Source organism: Armigeres subalbatus, chromosome 2 (assembly GCF_024139115.2).
Source record: "Armigeres subalbatus isolate Guangzhou_Male chromosome 2, GZ_Asu_2, whole genome shotgun sequence".
Lineage (NCBI taxonomy): Eukaryota > Metazoa > Arthropoda > Insecta > Diptera > Culicidae > Armigeres > Armigeres subalbatus.
In genome coordinates, this window is record NC_085140.1 from 225,691,504 (window position 1) to 225,713,574 (window position 22,071).

At 40.0% G+C, this 22,071-nt stretch overlaps 3 protein-coding genes across 5 annotated transcripts in view; 2 read left to right on the forward strand and 1 right to left on the reverse strand.

The window, feature by feature from the left end:
- Positions 1–22,071, forward strand: part of LOC134211772 (integrator complex subunit 3 homolog) — a 225,563-nt gene that overhangs the window by 146,833 nt on the left and 56,659 nt on the right. The window lies entirely within an intron of this gene.
- LOC134215671 (uncharacterized) lies at positions 2,857–9,049 on the forward strand. The gene is made up of 3 exons (XM_062694806.1): positions 2,857–3,010; positions 5,830–9,000; positions 9,035–9,049. Exons 2-3 carry the CDS (start codon positions 6,913–6,915, stop codon positions 9,047–9,049), a joined length of 2,103 nt encoding a protein of 700 aa, XP_062550790.1. The 5' UTR covers positions 2,857–3,010; positions 5,830–6,912.
- On the reverse strand, positions 13,777–14,476 carry LOC134215955 (uncharacterized). Its single transcript, XM_062695020.1, has one exon. It carries the CDS (start codon positions 14,160–14,162, stop codon positions 13,788–13,790), a length of 375 nt encoding a protein of 124 aa, XP_062551004.1. The 5' UTR covers positions 14,163–14,476; the 3' UTR covers positions 13,777–13,787.

The window sequence follows — 22,071 nt, forward strand, 5'->3', positions numbered from 1 at the left end:
TTCAAATTAATTCATGAAAAAAATGTTACTTAGGTCCTTTTGAAAAGTTAAGCGAGAAATATACAGTTGTACATCATCTGCAAACATTCGGATCAAACAGTATTTTAAGAATGTTGGTTCACAGATAGAAAAAGTTGGTGAAATTCACACGAAAGTAATGCACATAAAGGGAATGCCAAAAAGAGCATAAATTTAAACTATATTATCAGCTGAATGTATGCAATTTGTATTGCATTATGTCACTTTTTATACGAATACATAAGTGTCATAATGCTATGTAAATTGCATACATTTAGGGTGAACTTGTTGGAAAAGATCCATGTACGCCCAGAATAGTGTAATTTTCCCCGTCTTTATTATTTACGCGCTGATTACTTTTCATTATTTTTTTCTGTGTAAATCATTTATAAATACCGAAAAAAGCAGTGGACCTAAAACTGATCCTTGGGGTACACCCGATAGAATGTTGATGGGGCTGGATAGACTGTCATCTAATTCCACTCCTTGAGTACGCGAATGCAATAAGATCTTATTAGATAAACAGCATCACGACTTAAACTGAATTGATATGACAATTTATGCAGTAGTTTGACATGGGAGACTCTATCAAATGCTTTAGAGAAATCTATTAAAAGCAAAAAAGCAACACCTTTTCTGTCAACGCACTGTTGTAAATCATCGTTGACTTTGAGGAGTGTTGAAGTGGTACTATGGCCAGATCTGAAGCCAGACTGATAAGGACTTAGAAGATTAAAACGTTGTATATAACTTTGAACCTGAATCTTGAGAATTTTCTCAAACACCTTTGAGAGCGAACACAAAATACTGATTGGACGGAGATTGTTCATACCAGCTCCAGCAGGTTTCTTGGGTATCGGGATAATTTTCGCAACCTTCCAAGCGCGAGGAAATGTAGCGGTTGAGATGAAAAGATAAGTTATTGGTGTAATTACAGCCGGAAGGATTATCTTTATGAACTTTGAAGGAATACCATCTATACCGATTGCGTTAAAAGAGATTGAGAAAATAGCATTCGAAACTTCGATCCCATTGCATGGACTGAACGAGAAGCCATCAAAATTAGATGGTGGTATCGAAGAATGTACTTGATCTCGTGTAAAACTTTCACTAAAAAAGGCGTTAATTTCTTTACCACTATACGGCGTGTTATTCCTACAGACACTGCCAGTAACATTAAGGTGTTTCAATTTGGCCCAGAGCTGTTTATTTGAACTGGCTGACTCTAGATTAGAGGTCATATAGTTAGATTTCAATTTATTTATTTGATGTGTTACCTTTTTACGTAGTCGTTTGTACTGTAGATGATCAGATGCACTTTTGTTGCAAATCCATTGGCGATATGCTACGTCTCTAGCAATAATTGTATTTAGTATATCATTATTGAACCACGGTGCATTTTTTCTAGGACTAGGGATGCGTAATGGAACAAAACGTTCATACAATTGAAATATGTGGTAATTAAAGAAATCAAGAGCAGTATCAGAATCGGTTATACTATAAAGTAACGACCAATCTAAAACTTCTAGAGCGGCTTGCAACTCTGAATAGTTTATTCGATTATAGTCTCTAAACATTCTACGATGTTCTTTATTCTTACGTTTTATATTGAGTGACGAGAAAATCATGTCTTGTTGAGAAAAAGCAGGGACTGCCACTTGATTAAAATTAAGAACAAGGTTCATGTCATTTGTTATGAGTAAATCTATTAATGAACTTTCACCGGGATAAAAATGAGTAGGTTCACTATTGACGCAAAGCAGTCCAAAGCTATCGAGTATGTCACAAAAACGGGCTGTTTTAGGGCAAACTTTTTTCATATTTGTATTGAAATCACCTGTTAAAATTATCTGCTTATAGTTAGGTGATATTTCTGACAGTTTCAGATTAATTAGATCAGAACAATCTGAATCTGGTGGAGAATATATCACTCCAAGTAGAATTTTTAAATCATTTACTCTTACTTCGACGAACAGATATTCAGTTCGCTCAGCATCACCCTGTCTAGTAACTGTACTGGAACCATCAAGAATTTTGAGGTCAATAGATTTTTTATAATAGATACAAATTCCTCCTCCTCGACCAGTCATGCGGTCATTTCTCAATAAGCTGTAACCATCAACGGCGATTGTTGTGTCACTTATGCTTTCATTTAACCATGTTTCTGTTACACATACTATGTCCACTTTACTACCAACAAAACAATTTTTAAATTCATCCAACTTACTTAATTGACGAGCACATAGACTTTGTGCATTCAAATGACAAATATTTATGTAATCTTCGCGTAGAGCTACATTCATAACAACTCGCGGAATAACAGCAATACCTCTTTGTGCACGTGCAATAAAATTATTATGATAAGGCATTTTATGAGACAGATCGAAACAGCTGCTTTCCTTGTGTTTATCTACTTTGACAATTAGTGGGAGCCCGTTTGTTTTGTAATTTCGCGCTGAACATTCCGATGGGTCCCATCATAAATTTTGCCTGTTTTACTTTTCGTCTACCCGGGTTTTAGAACAAAGTTTTTCATGTGATTCTCAAAACGTGTTGATAGATTATTCATACTATTGCATTCTAAGCATGAAATGCTGAAGAAAACACGAATAAAAAGTAAAACGTTACAAACATTATTTTGTGTTCGGACCTAACGGAATGTTCACGCAGTATCATACCAAAACAAAACATTAGAAATAAATAATCGGGCCACCGCGAAACGTCTCATAAAATGCCTTATTATCCGGCATCATCGAAAAAGAAGTGTCGGCAACTGACAGCATAGATCAGCTTGCCGATGAACGCCCAATACAACAAAGCTGTCAGATCATCGTACGTATGCTAAGCGGAAGTGGTTTGAGTTTGAAAACTCTACCTGCAGCCATTTTTCAATAGAACGTGCATCGAGCCGGATGGAAAAAAGTTTGTTCTCTACACCAGTAAAATCAATTATTAGTTTTAGTTCAAACATTTGATTTCGACACTGATAAATGTAAGTTAACTCTTATAATAGGGGTAACGGCTCAAACCTTGGCCCATTATGCTACGGTTGAGCACATTTATCGTTATAAATCTTCATATATTGCATTTCCAACCAGAATTATTCCACCAGCCGGCTTGCTTACATTTGGTGTTGACGCCAAATAACAAAAAACGACGATGAATGTCCGCAATATCTCATTAAAACCGGCGAAAGTCTCGAGAGAAATGGACAAAACGTCGGCATCCTTGTCCCTATCAGGTGGATAATTTTTCAGCCCACTTGGGACGAGTGATTGTTGATTTCGAACATACGAGAGATAAAGACGGGTTGCTGTTTATAGTGCCAGACATTTTGCTTGCGTTGAAAAAAGGCAGCATGCAAACAAATAGAGAAAATCAAATCATCTGACTGAGCGTGAATTCTAATTGGTTGCATGTAAAATACTACCACACGGATTGTGAGAGTGCGGTTTTGATTCCCCTAATAGCACGCTTACCAAGGACATGCTAACGAAAATACTATTATATGAATCATTTATTTCCCAAATATTTACCATATTTGCAAGTGAAGAAGTTTAGAAAAATGAAAACTGTATTAAAAATTGCAATTGCAAAAAGGCTACATGTTCTAGCCCTCATGTAATGCCTTCAAACAAATTGCATACGTTAATTATTGGCTGCCGCATAATTTTGAGATTTACTGCTAGTTGAAACCATGGCAGTTGTGTTGCTCTCGCTCTCGCGATACTTTCAAAGAAACTTTTTTCCAAAACGTAAACAATGCTTTAGGTGGCGATGATGCGTAACGCATTACTTAAGAAAGCCAATTGTAAAACTTTTTCTAGGCAATTCCTTGCTTTGTACTGTGCATAAACAGTTATAACTGAGCCAACAACCTGATATTATTACACAATTATTCATAAATACAATTATTGGATGCTTGTTTTTAACTCTGCCTGCATTGAAGTTTCATGATTGGTACGTGCGTTTGACTCCACTCCTCTCTATATCGATCAGCTGTTGTGAATCCTCTCAAATCTCTCACGTGTTTCAACTACCCGAGTTGAAAGAATACTTTTTCGGTATCATTTTACAGATCAAAATACTTTTTGCAAGCAATAGTAGATCTAAATTATGATGAAGGTATTTGTCAAGTAATTTGACTTGAAATTATTCAAATGAAATGACGTTGAAAGTTTATCTAATGAAATATACGATCCATTCTATCGTTCCATTATTAACCCTTAAAGGCGCAAGGCGATTTTTTTAGAATTCGTCGGAAATATTTTTAACGTAAATAACCATTGGAATTATTAACATTAAACGTATTTTCGGTTTGTTGTTTTAAAACAACATTGCGCATTTAAGGGTTAAATGAGAAAATATTTGTAGGATTCGCGCGAAAGAAGATATTCATACACTAATTGAATCATTTATTTGCGAAATTATGTAGAAAATGGTGTATCGAACCCAAAAGGTTGATGCTTGAATCGCTTTCGCTTGAATCGTGTTTGGAAGCCGTAAGGTAGGCAATTATTTTTGGTATGTTGTGCGAATGAAAGCGATTATATCGTGTTTCGAGAAAAGCATCAACCCGTTCGGCGTTCACAAACTACATGACGTTTTAGGTTGTGGGAGGGTACTTGTCTGAGCGTTAAGGACTTTATGAATTTCAGAACCCTACAATACATTGAGCATTACTAGAGGCTTGGAGTGGGTTGATTTTAGCGTTATGTAATTAGTGAATGAAACTTAACCACTGAGTGGATTTAACCTGTGTTTACAAAAATTCTCAGCATCTCAATCGCAAGCATCGGATATTCTATCTATCTGCAGCTTTCGGTTATTTTCTCCAGTACGGGTTATTGGTGAGAATGTTTTGATTAGAGGCCTGAATAAGAGAAACGCGGATAGAAAACATGACTCTGACAACACTGCTTTCAATCTTCTTCATGAGAGAACAACACATGAAAAGGAAGAAATGGTGTATGTAGATAAAATCTCATAATCCACTATTTCATGTGTCCACATCACATAACAATAGAATCCAATAAACAATGGAATTTCATTTCAGAATCTATAAATGACTTGCATATATTATTGCAAACTAATGTAAAATACATTTAATTTTGTTTATTTATAAATGGCATTAAATCGAATTTGGCCGTTTTCAGTATTTGAACCAACATTTTGGCTGCTTGACAGGTCTCCTGCTCGATTGGCTGCTGTTTTTTGACGGTTCGATTGGCGGCACATACCTATCCGCGTTTCTCTTATTCAGGCCTCTAGTTTTGATGATAGATTTTCACCTATACTAACGTAGTGCTACAAATCGAAAGCGCATGCCAACATTTGACTACGGGTGCCCCCAGTATTGTCCAGAAAAGTTTTGGTTGATAATGTCGCTATACTAATAGAAATTGTGGAATAAAAATGATAGCTGACATAGTGTGGTTGTTATCCATTCATCTGATGTGCGAAAGCAGGTATGTTCATTCAGTTAACTCTTTTATTGGGCAAAAGAAAAACTCTAGTACAGCCAGCCTGCATAAGACAACGAAATATGGCTGCTAAAAAACCGAGTCAAAGTGATTTTTCACGTAACATAATTGCTTTTAATAGTTTAAGAAGTGAATAAATCTAGAGTTATGAAGCAGATATATGTTTGATACACTTTTCTAAAGAAGCAGTGGTTAAAATCTCCCTACAAATCGACGTATTATCGCTGAAATATTGATTAATTTGCGTGATGAGCCAATGTTACATCCAGGGCCAACATTACCGCCGGTTACCCTATTTGTTCAACTTTTAACATAGAATAAATTTCAGCTTTAAGCTGTATCGCAACGTATATTTGGCGATTTGCTAACAAGAATCAGTGCGTTTTGTTTTATCTCCCGGAACAAAACTTAAAGATTTATCATGCAAGCAAGAAAACGTGAAGGAGCAAAGCGTACTTCTGCTGAATCCAGCGCTGAGGAGCAAAACTGCATTGCATGCGACCGGCCGGATTCTTTCGATGATCTAGTGCAATGCGACGAATGCAACAGCTGGTGGCACATGAGGTGTGCATCAGTGACGCCATCAATTTCCGAGCGACAGTGGGCCTGTAATAATTGTCAAAAATTCCAATCCGCCGCCAGCGGCTCCCTCTCTACCTCAGCTAGTGTTCGAGCAGCAAGGATTGATTTGAAGCTCAAACAGCTGGAAGAACGAAGAGCCATTGAGAAGCGTGAATTAGAAGCAGAAAAACAATTTCTTCAAGAGAAATATGAGCTGTTGCAATCAAAACTAATCGACGATGAGGAGGAAGATAATCATAGCAACCGTAGCAGAGTGAGCAGACGAACGAGCATGAATCATGTAAAGCAGTGGCTAGCCAATCCAGCGAATCTAGCAGAGGGCGCCGAAGGTCAAGACCAAGTAGCAGCTCCGCGGATTTTGCAACCTGTAGCTAGTGTCCGAAATGCAGCATCGCCGTCTACGTCGCTATCATTGAAAGTACAGAAAGTTCAAACTCATCCGGCGGATATAAACTGGGACCAGCAGCAACAAATTACTAGCGCGGTTTCAAACACAAATCCGACAGAGTTGGAGCGACCTGTCAATCGATTTGGACTATGGGAAAAGCGTAAAGATTTTGAAACCATCACACCAGAAAACCCTCACCGCCATCGAACGGATTCGGTACTGAGAAACGCAGCAGCTACTTCTTACCCCATGTCATCTGGTAAATAAATTGCTCAACAAAGTCCGGAAGGCGTCATACCACGTCATCTACCATCTTTACGGATAGGTGGTGCAGTAAGTAGCGAAGCAGTTCCTTCCCCCCCAACACAACCAGGTAAGCCACACTCTAATCCTACCCAAGCCAATACATATCACCCGAGTTATAATCAGACGTTCCAAGACATGGTATCACAATTCGGGAATGTGGGTTTCAGGAACTTCCCTTCTGACCCAACAGTTAGGATGATCACCCAAGATCAGCCTACAATCGATAATTTTGTTCTCAGCTCCTCGCAGTTAGCTGCCAGACAAGTTCTGCCGCGTGATTTACCACCGTTTAATGGTGACCCTGCTGATTGGCCTATATTCATAAGCAGCTATACAAATTCTACAGCTGCTTGTGGATTCAGCAATGTGGAAAATTTGTCCCGCCTTCAACGCTGCCTTAAAGGCAATGCATATGAGTCTGTAAAGAGTCGTTTACTACTCCCAGAGTCTGTCCCTCAAGTGCTCCAAACTCTCCAACTACTCTACGGTCGACCAGAACTATTAGTTCACGTTCTTCTAGACAAAGTTCGTGCGGTACCTGCTCCAAAATCTGAGCGATTGGACAGCCTAATCGACTTTGGTTTGGCGGTACAAAGCCTGTGTGACCATCTCGAGGCAGCAAGACAAGAAGCACACATGTCAAACCCAACCCTTTTAATGGAACTTGTTGACAAACTTCCTGCTCATGTGAAGCTTGAGTGGGCTGGATATATGCAGCAGTATCCGGTAGTTAATTTGAAGACGTTCGGTGAGTTCATGTCTAGTGTAGTGGTGTCTGCGAGTAAAGTTACATTGTATACTGGGGCAGCGAAAAGTAGTGTTTCTGAGAAGTCAAAATCTAAATCGTCAAGAGGATCACTATTCGCTCATAGTACTGAGGAAATGCAAGGGCAGGATCAGCAACGAGTTTGTTATATTTGTAAAGAATCTGCTCATCGAGTCAGCGATTGCGAATTGTTTGTATCTCTATCCGTAGATGAACGTTGGAAAGCTGTTCAAGCCAATGGACTCTGTCGAAGCTGCTTGAATGCACATGGAAGAAGGAGCTGTAGGAATGCATCAGTGTGTGGTATCAACGAATGTGAATATCGTCACCATCGGCTGCTTCACGCTAATAAATATGCACCAACTTTGAGTACCCCGGTTCCCGCAGAGAATCACACCCACTTGCAAGTCAAACAACAAGTATTATTCCGGATCATTCCGGTCACCTTGTACGGTCCTCGCGAGACTATTGATACATACGCGTTTCTTGATGATGGGTCATCGCTGACGTTGATAGAAGACAGCCTTGCTGAACAACTTGGGGCAATAGGAACCAACGAACCGTTGTGTCTCAAGTGGACGGGTAATATGTCAAGGGTAGAGTCGGATTCGAGAATCGTACAGCTAGTCATATCTGGAATTAACGGAAAAAAGTTTCAAGTGAATGACGTTCAGACAGTGAGGGAGCTTGCTCTCCCTCAACAGGATCTTCGCTTTGAGGAACTTATCGAACGGTTTCGACATCTCCATGGAATTCCAGTTAAAAGCTACGAAAGGGCCATGCCTCGTTTGCTAGTGGGGGTTAACAATCTACATCTGTCTGTCCCATTGAAAACGATAGAGGGAAAATTTGGAGAACCTGTGGCAGTACGTACGAGATTGGGATGGTGTGTTTTCGGAGGTAAAGGTGATTCGAAACTGCAACAATCGTTGAATTATCATTCATGTGAATGTGAGGAAATAAAAACGCTACATGAAACAGTGAAAAATTATTTTGCTATGGAAGAAATAGGAGTCAACCCTCCGATGACAATAGATTCACATGAGGAGACAAGGGCCAAGAAGATTTTGAACACAACGACTAAGCGCATTGGGAAGAAGTTTGAAGTAGGTCTTTTATGGAAGTACGATCATGCGGAGTTTCCAGAAACGTATGGGATGGCTTTACGTCGACTCGAATGTCTGGAAAGAAGAATGTCTAAAAATCAGCAGCTTAAAGAGAACCTGCATCAGCAAATAATGCAGTACCAATCTAAAGGTTATGCGCATCGTGCAAGTAAAGTGGAACTGGATAACATGGATCCGAGAAAAGTCTGGTTTTTACCATTGGGGGTAGTGGTTAACCCACGTAAGCCTGGCAAAACCCGCATTATCTGGGACACGGCGGCTACTGTCGACGGTGTTTCGCTCAACTCGTTCCTCTCCAAAGGACCCGATCAGTTAACAGAGCTACCGGCGGTGTTTGCTCGATTTCGTCAGTTTTCAATTGCAGTGGTGGCTGATCTAAAGAAATGTTCCACCAAATCTTGTTGCGGGACACTGATAAACCTTCCACTGTTTTCTCTGGCGAGCAGATCCTCCAGCCCGCCAGAAGTATATTTGATGGATGTGATTATTTTTGGATCATCCTGCGCACCAGCAATAGCACAATATGTCAAAAACAAAAATGCTGAAGAGTTTGCAGATCGTTACCCACGTGCGGCTATTGGCATTATAAAAAATCATTACGTTGATGATTTTTTGGATAGCTTCGAATCCGAAGAAGAAGCTGCTCGAGTGTCAGATGAAGTGAGAATGATTCATGAGGAAGGCGGTTTTCAATTACGAAACTGGCTGTCTAACAGCAAATCCGTGTTGGACCAATTAGGAGAGGCAGAGGTTCATGATGGTGAGAAACTGCTCATAGTGGACAAGAACGATAAATTCGAACGTGTACTTGGTATGCTTTGGTCAACAAAAGCTGATGCCTTGAGTTTCCCCGTAACGATGAAGGATGACATCCAAGCTATGCTGGAGGGTGGAGAACGGCCAACTAAGCGTAAAATGCTGAAGTGTTTAATGGCTTTTTTTGATCCGCTGGGAATACTGAGTGTGTTTTCGATTCACGGTAAAATTCTGCTGCAAGAGGCTTGGCGTTCGGGATTGCAATGGGATGACGAGGTGTGCGACGAATTATGTGAAAACTGGCATATGTGGACAGCTCTGTTTCCAATCGTAAGAAAGTTGACAGTACCGCGATGTTATTTCCAAAATGCTGCGTACGATAATCTTGAGCTGCATATTTTCGTGGATGCCAGCGAGCAAGCTTATTCTGCTGTTGCATATTACCGTGTGATTGGCGCTGATGGTACTGCGGTCTGTTCATTAGTTGCGGCAAAGGCAAAAGTTGCCCCACTAAAACCAATGTCAATCCCACGTATGGAATTGCAGGCCGCTGTGTTAGGTACACGTCTGATGCGCTTTGTTCTGGATAGCCATACCGTGCTCGTAAAAAGAAGATTTCTTTGGAGTGATTCGTCAACTGTCTTAGCATGGATCCGGGCGGATCATCGTCGATATAAGCAGTATGTTGCTTACAGAATTGGTGAGTTATTAACAGCTACTAACATTGAAGATTGGCGTTGGGTACCGAGTGGAATGAATCCCGCTGATGCCGCAACCAAATGGGGATCAGGACCAGAAGTGAGATTGAAGCCAAATAGCGAATGGTTCATTGGGCCTAAGTTCTTGAGAAGTCCAGAGAGTCAGTGGCCCCAACAACCTGGATTACACAACACCACAGAAGAATTGCGTTCATGCTATGTTCATCAAGGAATCAAGATTCCAGAGTCTTTGTTGAACTTCGAAAGATTTTCCAAATGGAAGCGAATTGTACGGACAATGGCGTATGTATACCGGTACGTCGACAACCTGAAAAGAAAGCGAAGTAACGAGATCTTAGAAAGCGGTCATTTGAAACAATCGGAGCTACAGCGAGGAGAAACGTATGTGACCCGCATGGTACAATGGATGTCTTATCCAGACGAAATGGTTGTACTTACTAATAACCAGATGCACCCTGAAATGAAACCACAACAACTGCAAAAGAGAGTAAAATATATAATCTTTCCCCTTTTTTGGATCAATTTGGCGTCCTTCGTGTTGACGGAAGAATCGGAGCAGCACCTATTATTTCAGAAGATGTTAAGTTTCCTGTTATCATGCCTAGGAAGCATCGAGTCACCCTACTTCTTGTTGAAGCGTTTCATTGCACCTTTCGACACGGAAATACCGAAACGGTGGTGAACGAGTTACGGCAGCAGTTCCATATATCTCAGTTGCGAACGGTTGCTAGGCATGTTGCTAGGAACTGTCAATGGTGCAAAATACAAAAGACGAAACCAGAGGTTCCTAGGATGGCACCACTCCCATTAGCACGTTTGTCATCTTTCACGAAACCGTTCACCTATGTGGGCCTCGATTATTTTGGACCTTTTTTGGTGAAAGTGGGCAGAAGTAACGTTAAGCGCTGGATCGCCCTTTTTACATGTCTTACCGTACGTGCGGTGCATGTAGAAGTCGCTCATGATTTATCCTCTGAATCGTGTATCAAGTGCGTACGACGATTTATATGTCGTCGTGGAGTACCGTCTGAAATATATTCAGACAATGGTACTAACTTCCAAGGAGCAGATAGATTACTAAGAGAACAACGGGATCGCATCAATGGTGATGTGGCGGCTAGTTTCACTGGTACAGCTACGAAGTGGCTATTCATTCCCCCAGGTACCCCACATATGGGCGGTGCCTGGGAGAGAATGGTTCGTGCGGTAAAAACGGCAATGCAATCTGCGTATACCGATCCAAAGTTGGATGATGAAGGACTCCAAACAATGGTGGTTGAAGCGGAGTGGATCGTGAACAGCAGACCTTTAACATATCTTCCCATTGACTCTGAAGAAAGTGAATCGCTTACTCCTAACCATTTTTTATTGGGCAGTTCTACAGGGAGTCGACAACCAGGAATGGAACCGGATGATTTCGCTGGGGCTTTGAAAGGATCGTGGAATGAAATACAACGGAAACTGCAGGTGTTTTGGACACGTTGGTTGAGAGAGTATTTGCCAACTCTTACAAGACGAGAAAAATGGTTTGCAGACGTTAAGCCTATATCCGAGGGAGATTTGGTATTTATTTTGGATGGCTCAACTAGAGGTCACTGGGAGAGAGGACGAGTACTAGAAGTGATTGTGAGTGGAGATGGTCGAGTTAGGCAGGCACTAGTTCAAACTGCGAGGGGGTTACTGAGAAGGTCGGTATCAAAATTGGCTGTGTTGGATGTGGCTAGAGAGGGTAAAACTGGTGGCGATGACCAGTGTTACGGGGGGGACGATGTCGGCAACTGACAGCATAGATCAGCTTGCCGATGAACGCCCAATACAACAAAGCTGTCAGATCATCGTACGTATGCTAAGCGGAAGTGGTTTGAGTTTGAAAACTCTACCTGCAGCCATTTTTCAATAGAACGTGCATCGAGCCGGATGAAAAAAAGTTTGTTCTCTACACCAGTAAAATCAATTATTAGTTTTAGTTCAAACATTTGATTTCGACACTGATAAATGTAAGTTAACTCTTATAATATTTGTTCAACTTTTAACATAGAATAAATTTCAGCTTTAAGCTGTATCGCAACGTATATTTGGCGATTTGCTAACAAGAATCAGTGCGTTTTGTTTTATCTCCCGGAACAAGAAGAGAAACAGTAGTGTAAGTAAAGGCTGGCAAGGTTGAAGGGGAAGTAGGAATGAAAGGAGCACTAAATCTATGAACAAGACAACATTTGTAATATTTGAATTCATCATTACTTAATCTTAATTACTACGAATGTGGTTTTTGATCGCAAATCCAATTGGAAGCTAATGGCTACGGAAACTTCGGCAAAACGGTGGGCAACAACAGCAACAACAATCCCAACAGCAACAACATCGGCACCGGCAGAATACGATGAACTCCACGTGAATAGAAACGTGTTGGCGAGCCAAACGTTTAACTTTTAGGATGGAAGAAAACACGGATAGCGTGAGGAACGGAGTCATGGAAATAATGTTGGAGGAAATAAAGAAAATGTATAGGATAGGGTTACTTTCTGCTTCCAAATTCAGCTAACTGGTCTAAATCGTAGATCGGTAGTGCTGGAACATCCTCGAGAGTTTTCACGAAAATAGTTCCTTCCTTGGAGTACACGTTCTGAAGATGACCACTGCGTTTCAGTTTCAGTGCAGCTCCCTTGATAACTCGTGCAGATTCGGTGAGATTTTCATTGAAGTAGATACGCCTATCCACATCGAAGCCCAGATGAAGCAAACTCAGTTTCTTCATAGAAAAATAGCGACGGAAAAATTCATCCTTGGACGCCTTGAATGCAAACTGGAACAGGATAGGCGACGTTGCTCCAGCAGCGATGGGCAAACGAGCTAGACGTTTGGAAAATACGGGTGGAACATCCGAGTCACCATAGCCAAGGGCTACAGCTATCTTTTGCAGGAAATCATCAGTATTCTCAGTTGGCTTGTATGGAACTCCAGTGAGAATCAAGTCATTTGACTTCAACAGTTTACCAGCAGTATCTTTATTCCGTCGTACTTCTTCGGCTGTTTTTGCATCTGCTTGACTCAATCCATTGAAATCCCGAGCGTAGTCAACTTTAAGCTGGTTCACTTCATCACGCAATGTGGAGATTTCATTGATAAGAGATGCGTTGCTAGACTCGATCTTCTTCTCAATTTTTGCATTTCCTTCCTCTATCATTTGCTTGATACGATCCAACAGCTGATCAAAGTTTTCTCCATCATCGTCGGTCCTGTCCAAATCTTCACGCGATCGTTTTTTGTTTTGATTATCGCTGCCGGCAGAACCAACAGGAACGGTGAGAATTGGTTTGTCTTTTCCCATTTTAGTAAGAACCGAACGAGTGAGTGCTCTGTTGGGGTTCATTCAAGTGAGTGATTCGGATGGTGTAGCATACAATGTTGCAACGATAGGTTCGACAACGGCAATAAGATGGATGACTCCGAGATTGCAAATTATTTAAAGTGATAATTTTGCATCGATGCCGGCGGCACAGAGTAGTCCACTATGATTAACAGGTAGTCGCTTGGACCAGGTAACACGTCGTCGATAGAAATCGTAGCATGGGTGCTTATAACACGGGAAAAACTCCAACTAAATAGCGACCACAAACAACTCACTTGCTATCACTAACCATCTCACACACAGCTCCGAATTTGGCGGTACATCGCCGACAAGGCCGTCCGGAACATTTCCTCCTGCTGCTTTAAAAACGCCTGATGCTGCTGAAACTGTAGGTTGAACTGCTGTTGCATCTGCTGGAAGAAGTGCAGCATCATCGGATCAATCGACGAAATATTTGATTGCACTTGCTGCTGTTGACCCAGTGGTACGTGTGTACTGGATTGGGAAACACTGGGATGGAATAATGCTGGTCGAATGATTGGATTTGGCAGCGGCTGCTGATTCTGCATTCGCCCTTCCGGCTGCTGAAATTGACTCTGCTGTGTCTGCTGCAGTCCATTTACCGGCGGCACTGATCCAGATGGGTTATCACCGGGAGGCGAAAACATGCCGGCTTCTGAAATTTTCCGCCTCTTCCGTGATGGAAACACTTTCACTGCACTCGCGCGTAAATGTTCTCAATCTTAACTTTTTCTCGTCGCCACTGTTATGTACGCGCCGACGGGGTGTTCGAGTGCATCGTTGCACATTAGTTAAACGCGCACATACAAAATAAACATATTAAAAACTTTATTAGAAGACGAACTTAAACATAAACAAACATTCGCAAGAAGCGTGCGGACTGAATACATAACATAATGGCAGAATATTGTTGTTGTTCTTGCTATCGCGCATCAACGGGTAGCAGACGAGCTGCTACCAGTGAGCAAGCAGTGTTGTTGGTGGTTCAATGGTTCCCAACAGTATTTAACTGAGAAGCGCCATAAATTCTTCACATACGACGACAAAACTGAGCGATTGTTCAAAGTCGTTTTGAAAGGTCTCCCTAGTGACGACAAATCACTGGATGAGATTAAAATTAAAATTTCTGAATTAGGGGGAATGATGGCTTTGGCAGGTTTTGTTCTATTATTGGCAGGGGGGTTTTTTAAGACTGACTGACTGGCTCAAATTTGGCCTAAACATTCTTTGCATATCAAAGAATATTGTGGCCAAATTTCATAAAATTTAATGCCAGTAATAGAACAAAACCTGCCCAAGCCGTCTTTTCGCCTACTTGGATTTTCACCAGTCCAAGTAATTAAGATGAAAAAGAAATCTCGCGCTGGTACTTCCAAGAAGGGTATTTCTCAAGAATTTTATTTAGTTCACTTTAACAAAAATGAATTAAATAATATGAAAAGTTTGGAAAAGGCCTGTATTATGTCCCATGTCCGTGTTACATGAGAACATTTCCGCAGGCCTGGGGGGAATTTCCAAAACCACACTCAGTGCCGTAAGTGCCAAAAGTGGGGTCATGGAACCAAACATTGTCACATGGATGCTAAATGCATGATTTGTGGTGGAACCTCTCACGCCAAGGACGCCTGTCCTGTGAGAGAAGATTCCAATAAATTTAAATGTGCTAATTGTGGGGGCAATCATAAATCCAATTTCTGGGAATGCCCTTCACGCAAAAAAGTTTTGACTTCTCGTGCAAAATTGATGACGGGAAATTCCAATAGGATCCCAGCTTTGCCGGGTAAACATATTTCAAACGCTCAAAATCCGCAATCATTTGTCGGTCGAGTAATTCATACCCACCACAATCAACGAACAAATTTTGCTCCTACCTCTCAACGGGTAACGAGCAGTTCGTCGAATTCTAATTTTTCAAACACGCCCTCCTACGCTAGCGTCGCTGCAGACAGGCAAAATTTTATTTCCGAAAATTTACCGACGATGAATGACTTTTATACCCATTCTTCAACGGGAAATAACGTTCGTTTTGACGACTCAAGTAGCATGTCTGCTTCCGACTTTGATTTTCTTAATGTACAATTGCATCACATGATTGATGCAATGTTCAAAGCAAATACCAAAACTGAAGCAGTTCAAGTTGGTATCAAATTTACTCAAAGAATTGTTATTGGACTTCGTTTTAATGGATCCAAATAATTCTTTGAAAATTTTAAATTGGAATGCCCGCTCTTTAAAGGGTAAGGAAGATGAATTATTCAACTTCCTATCAGTTCATAATGTGCACATTGCCATTATAACTGAAACTGGTCTTTTCATCAAAAGAGATCCAAATTATTTTATTTACCGGAATGATCGTCTTGACTAGAGGCCTGAATAAGAGAAACGCGGATAGGTATGTGCCGCCAATCGAACCGTCAAAAACAGCAGCCAATCGAGCAGGAGACCTGTCAAGCAGCCAAAATATTGGCTCAAATACTGAAAACGGCCAAATTCGATTTTATGCAATTTTTAAATAAACAAAATTGAATGTATTTTACATTAGTTTGCAATAATATATGCAAGTCATTTATAGATTATGAAATAAAATTCCATTGTTTATTGGATTCTATTGTTAGGTGGTGTGGACACATAAAATAGCGGATTGTGAGATTTTGTCTACATAAACCATTTCTTCCTTTTCATGTGTTGTTCTTTGATGAAGAAGATTGAATGCAGTGTTGGCAGAGTCATATTTTCTATCCGCGTTTCTCTTATTCAGGCCTCTAGTCTTGACAGCGCCTGTGGTGGGGTCGCCATTTTCATTAATAGACGTTTCAAACATAAATTATATTCTTCGTTTGAAACCAAAGTTTTTGAAACCTTGGGAGTTTCTGTTGAAACAAATTTTGGACAATTCTCTTTTATTGCAGCCTACTTGCCTTTTCAATGCAATGAGCAGCAAAAGAATCCTTCAAATTCTAACTCGCAACAAATCAAAATTCTTCGTAATTGGTGCCTTCAATGCCAAACACCGTTCATGGAATAATGCTCAAAGCAATTCCAACGGCAAAATTTTATTTGAAGGTTGTTCTGCGGGATATTATAGTATTCAATATCCCAATGGCCCAACTTGTTTTTCATCCACTCGAAATCCTTCGACAATTGATTTGGTTTTAACGGATTCAAGTCAGCTGTGTGGCCAATTGGTAACTCATGCTGACTTTGACTCTGATCACCTTCCTGCTACATTTGAAATCTCACAAGAAGCCATTTATAATCCAATCAGCTCTACTTTAAATTATCATAGAGCTGATTGAGATTTATATAAAACGTATATCGATAGGAATTTTGATGTTGATATTCCTCTCGATACCAAAAGTGATATTGATAATGCTCTCGTATCTTTGACAAATTTAATTGTCGAAGCCAGAGGCATTGCAATTCATAAATGTGAAATTAAATTCAACTCCATTATTATTGACGACGATCTTCAGCTACTGATCCGTCTTAAAAATGTGAGGCGAAGGCAATACCAAAGAACTCGCGATCCCGCGTTGAAAGTTTTTTGGCGAGATTTGCAAAATGAAATTAAAAAACGTTTCGCTATTCTGAGAAATACCAACTTTGAGAATAACGCCAAAGTTGTTCCAATTTTGAAGCCGGACAAAAATCCAGCTGAGTCTTCTAGTTATCGCCCAATCAGTTTGCTTTCGTCAATAAGCAAACTGTTTGAAAAGATTATTTTAAATAGAATGATGGTTCATATTAATGACAATTCTATATTTGCTGATGAGCAATTTGGTTTTCGCCATGGGCATTCAACCACTCATCAGTTATTAAGAGTTACGAATTTAATTCGGCTCAACAAATCTGAAGGATATTCGACTGGAGTTGCTCTTCTTGATATAGAGAAAGCATTTGACAATGTTTGGCATGAAGGTTTAATTGTAAAATTGATGAATTTTAATTTTCCTCTGTACATCATTAAACTGATAGAAATTATTTATCAAATCGCTCACTTCAGGTAAACTATCAGAATTCCAAATCTGATAGATTACTTGTAAAGGCTGGTGTCCCCCAAGGCAACATACTGGGGCCCATATTGTATAACATTTTTACTTCTGACTTGCCTGATTTACCACCAGGGTGTCAAAAATCTTTGTTTGTAGATGACACGGGCCTCTCAGCCAAAGGACGAAGCCTTTGTGTCATTTGTAGAAGATTGCAAAAAAAATTTGTATTTTCTCCACTTACTTGCAAAAATGGAAAATTTCCCCGAATGCTTCCAAAACTCAGCTTATAATTTTCCTACATAAGCCGAGAGCTTCTTATTTGAGTTGGCGCTGAGAACCGCTGCTTACCAAGATCAAGCCTTCCGGGAGCCCATTGAATAAAACAGGAGCTGGGGGAGCCACGTTTTTCTAAATGACCGTTATCGTAGGAGGGGATGGATGAATCATGAAGGATTGCGGACGTCGAACATCCGAAGCAGAACCAAGTTGTTTAACTGAGAGAAGGGAACCGTTTGCAACGCTTGAAGTCCTGCAAAAAAAACTACGTATCTGGGCCAAACCTCAGAATTCTTGATCCTGTGATGACTGATCGGTTCATACTGGATATCCGCTGCTGATCATTGGACCTTTCATATCATTTGCCGTGGCTGCCGTGCCCTGATGAATATTGAAGCCAATTTATGATGGACTCAAGAATGGACGAATTAATTTGGTGAGCATGTTCCAATTATATTATTGATGATGCCCCATACATAAAAACTATATACGCACAGGGCATCGTTTGCTGCTATTGCCGCGGATATTGTGGGAGTCCCAGATATCCGGTTCAAGCTTTAGTGGGCAACGGTGGCTCTTCTCGACCTTCTACTCCCTGAGTAGTTACTACGAATAAGGGCGTCCTTGTGAAGTTTTGCTGTACCTGTTATGAAGAACTAGTGCATCCCATTCCCTACACTTTCTGAAGAAATCTTTCTTCAGAAGTGAATCCTTTTTGTAGTGCTACTCCTCGTAACAAAAAGGGCACCATTACGGAGCATGAGATTTGATCAAATTATTCGTAGTACTACTTAGCCAACGCCCCCAGATGGGTGAGGGATAGAGGATGAAGCACACACACACATAAGCCGAGAGCTTCTTATTTGAAACCTTCTAGCAGACATATTGTCACTATGAATGGGGTTCCAATCAATTGGTCTAGCGAAGCCAAATATTTAGGACTTCTGCTGGACCAAAAATTAACTTTTAAAAATCACATTGAAGGCCTTCAAGCCAAATGTAACAAATATATTAAGTGTCTATATCCACTTATAAACAGAAAATCAAAACTTTGTCTTAAGAACAAACTTTTGATTTACAAACACATTTTAGACCAGCCATGTTGTGTGCTGTGCCAATATGGACTAGTTGCTGCAATACCAGAAAGAAGGCACTTCAGAGGATTCAAAATAAAATTTTGAAAATGATTCTGAAGTTGCCTCCGTGGTATAGTACCAATGAACTTCATAGAATTTCTAATATTGAGACATTGCAACAAATGTCCAACAAAATAATTTCCAATTTTAGACAAAAATCATTGCAATCTTCTATTACAATCTCTCTCTACAATCTACAATCTCTACAATCTCTATATACAAGGAGCTAGTAATCTTAGTATAAATTAGATTAAGTTTAGTTTAAGTAGAAAACATTGTAATTCCTACATGGTTCAATTCAACCAGAGGAAATATCCTGACTGTCAGAGGCAATTGAAATGTATTAATAATAACTAAAAATGTAACATAGCAAATAAGGATGATAGTGTTAAGAAAACACGGAACACCTAGTCTAAGAGATTAATGCATGTATTAGATAAATAGCAAAAAAAAAAAAAGAAAAAACGATCAGCACGTGCGCGCTGGACTGGAATGCTCATACAAGCTCGCTTGTGTTGTGTACCGCGAGCGTAGTATTTTCGTTTGTGTTATACAAAATACAACAGCGCGAGTGAGTTTCTCTAGGCGCGTGTTTGACAATGATTTCATCAATTTAAAGTGAGCTGCTGAGCTGGTGCTCTTTAAAAAAGATCCATGGTTCATCATCTCAATGTAGGGAAGCGAATCTTTCGAACAGCTCCTGAGCGGAGCGCCCATCTCTAGTGCAGATGAGAGATCATCAATGAACGCGAGTTAAATTTATGATCCATCAATTCATAACGATTCGTTTCAAATTATTATGCTGTAGGTAAATATTTTCTGCATTTTAGAAAAACTATAGATGTATGATCTTCAGAGCCGTAGCGTGGAATTCCGGCGCCCTTGGCAAAACATTCATTGGGCGCCCTTTTCTACTAAGGAAAAAAATATTCAAGGTTTTACATTTGGATAAAAATTTGAATTTCAGGAATAATAGATTGCAGGAAATCCTCCTAAGAATGTTGGATTTTCTTTTGCCTATTCGCAAAATATTCTGGGTCCTGAGCAAAGCCATGATGAGTGATTTGAGAAGCGTGGCGGGGATCAAAATAAAAAAAAATGATCGCAATGGACTTTATAAATAATTTTTCAATTATTTCTGAAATCCCTCTGTATGGTCAAAGCAGTATGGTTTGCTAAATATCCATAACATTCCTAAAAAACTCTAAATATTTAAATTAATTTTCGAAGAATAGAAAAAGCTTACGCAAATCAAAATGAAAATATATTTTTTCGTGAGCCCACGCACTACTAGACCTAATCTGAAGTGAGATGGTCAATAGTAAAAGTCGTTGTCTGAGCTAGTTGGATCACGAAAACCCCTTTGGCCGGAATCACCATCGGCCCTATTCGGGTCAATAAAAATTTAAAGGTCGGTGATTTGAAGGAATATTACTGGACTTAGTTACGTCAAACATATCCATCTCTGACGTAAGTAGACCGATGAAAGGAATCACCATAACCATTAGGGTGGTTCAAAAAATTGATTTTGCCCACAGTGCTCATCTGATTATTTATCATGTTCTGAGTGTCCTCTGAACATTTGAGCTCATTTGGATTAAAACTGATTTAGCACAAGCGATTTCAAGTTTGCATGCAAATTAGTATGAGGAAATTTATTTTTTCATTATACTGTTGATGACGCTTCCCCATTAAGCGCAGGTTAAAAGAGAACCTACATAACTAACTAACTAACATAACCTAAAACTCAACATCTATCACTCAGTGAAAACCGCATCTTAATTGATCGTTCCAATAATTAGTAATCGAATTTAATCTATACCATGGTTTTCTGGAGCTAATTGCATAACTCCTCAACAGGCAACATTGCTGCTCGTGGCGCGGAAGATAGCACACAAATTCAGGCTACTATGTTGCACTGCACATTTCAGTGATGCCGTCAAAGAAGATCATGACTAAAGATTCGCAATGTGTATTAAAATCGATTCCTAATTACTGGGGCGATCAATCAACATGCGGTTTTCGTTGGGTGAAAGCTGTTGAGTATTCCTTTTAACTATGTAGGTTTTCTTTTAACCTGCGCCTAATGCGGAAGTGTCATTTACAGTATACTGAAAAAATAAATTTCCCCATACTAATTTGCATGCAAACTTGAAACGGTTTGTGCTAAATCAGTTTTAATCCAAATGAGCTCAAATTTTCAGAGGGCACTCAGAACATGATAAAGAATCAGATGAGCACTGTGGAGCAAAATCGGTTTTTTGAACCACCCTAAAACCATGCTTGTTACCCGTCTCTAAAATGGATTTGTTAATAGCCCAAATCGCCATCGGACCTACCCCAATAAGCATTGGAGCTGATAAAGCGTTAAAATATTTAGTGAAAAATAGACTGAAAGTCTACTTTCATGTATGCCAATGGTTTGAAGACATCATTGGACGTTAGCTTAATTAAATTCAGCTAAGAAGTGGGTTGATCAATTATTGGAGTCGCTATCGAACCTAGTCGCTTCAAGAAAAACCCTACTCTTGAGTGGGTTGGTTGATGACGGAAATCGACATCGGACCTATTCGAATTAAGGAGGCACTATTGGGCTCTTTAAATTGAGGGGGAAATAAAATATAATTCTTAAGTGAGTTGGTATTGTCGTAGTCGCTATTAGAAGCAGCAGGACCAGGAAAAAATACAACTTTGTATCAATATCTGATAGTTTTTTTTTGGGAAAAAATCGTACTGAACACTTTACAAAACAAGTATTTTTAATAATTCTTCTTCTTCTTATTGGCATTACATCCCCACACTGGGACAGAGCCGCCTCGCAGCTTAGTGTTCATTAAGCACTTCCACAGTTTTTAACTGCGAGGTTTCTAAGCCAGGTTACCATTTTTGCATTCGTATATCATGAGGCTAACACGATGATACTTTTATGCCCAGAGAAGTCGAGACAATTTCCAATCCGAAAATTGCCTAGACCGGCACCGGGAATCGAACCCAGCCACCCTCAGCATGGTCTTGCTTTGTAGCCGCGCGTCTTACCGCACGGCTAAGGAGGGCCCCTATTTTTAATAATTAATTGCATATTATTCGGCAACTCGGCCGTACGAAAACCATTTTTTTTGTTAAATATCTTGGCTGTACATATGCACAGCATA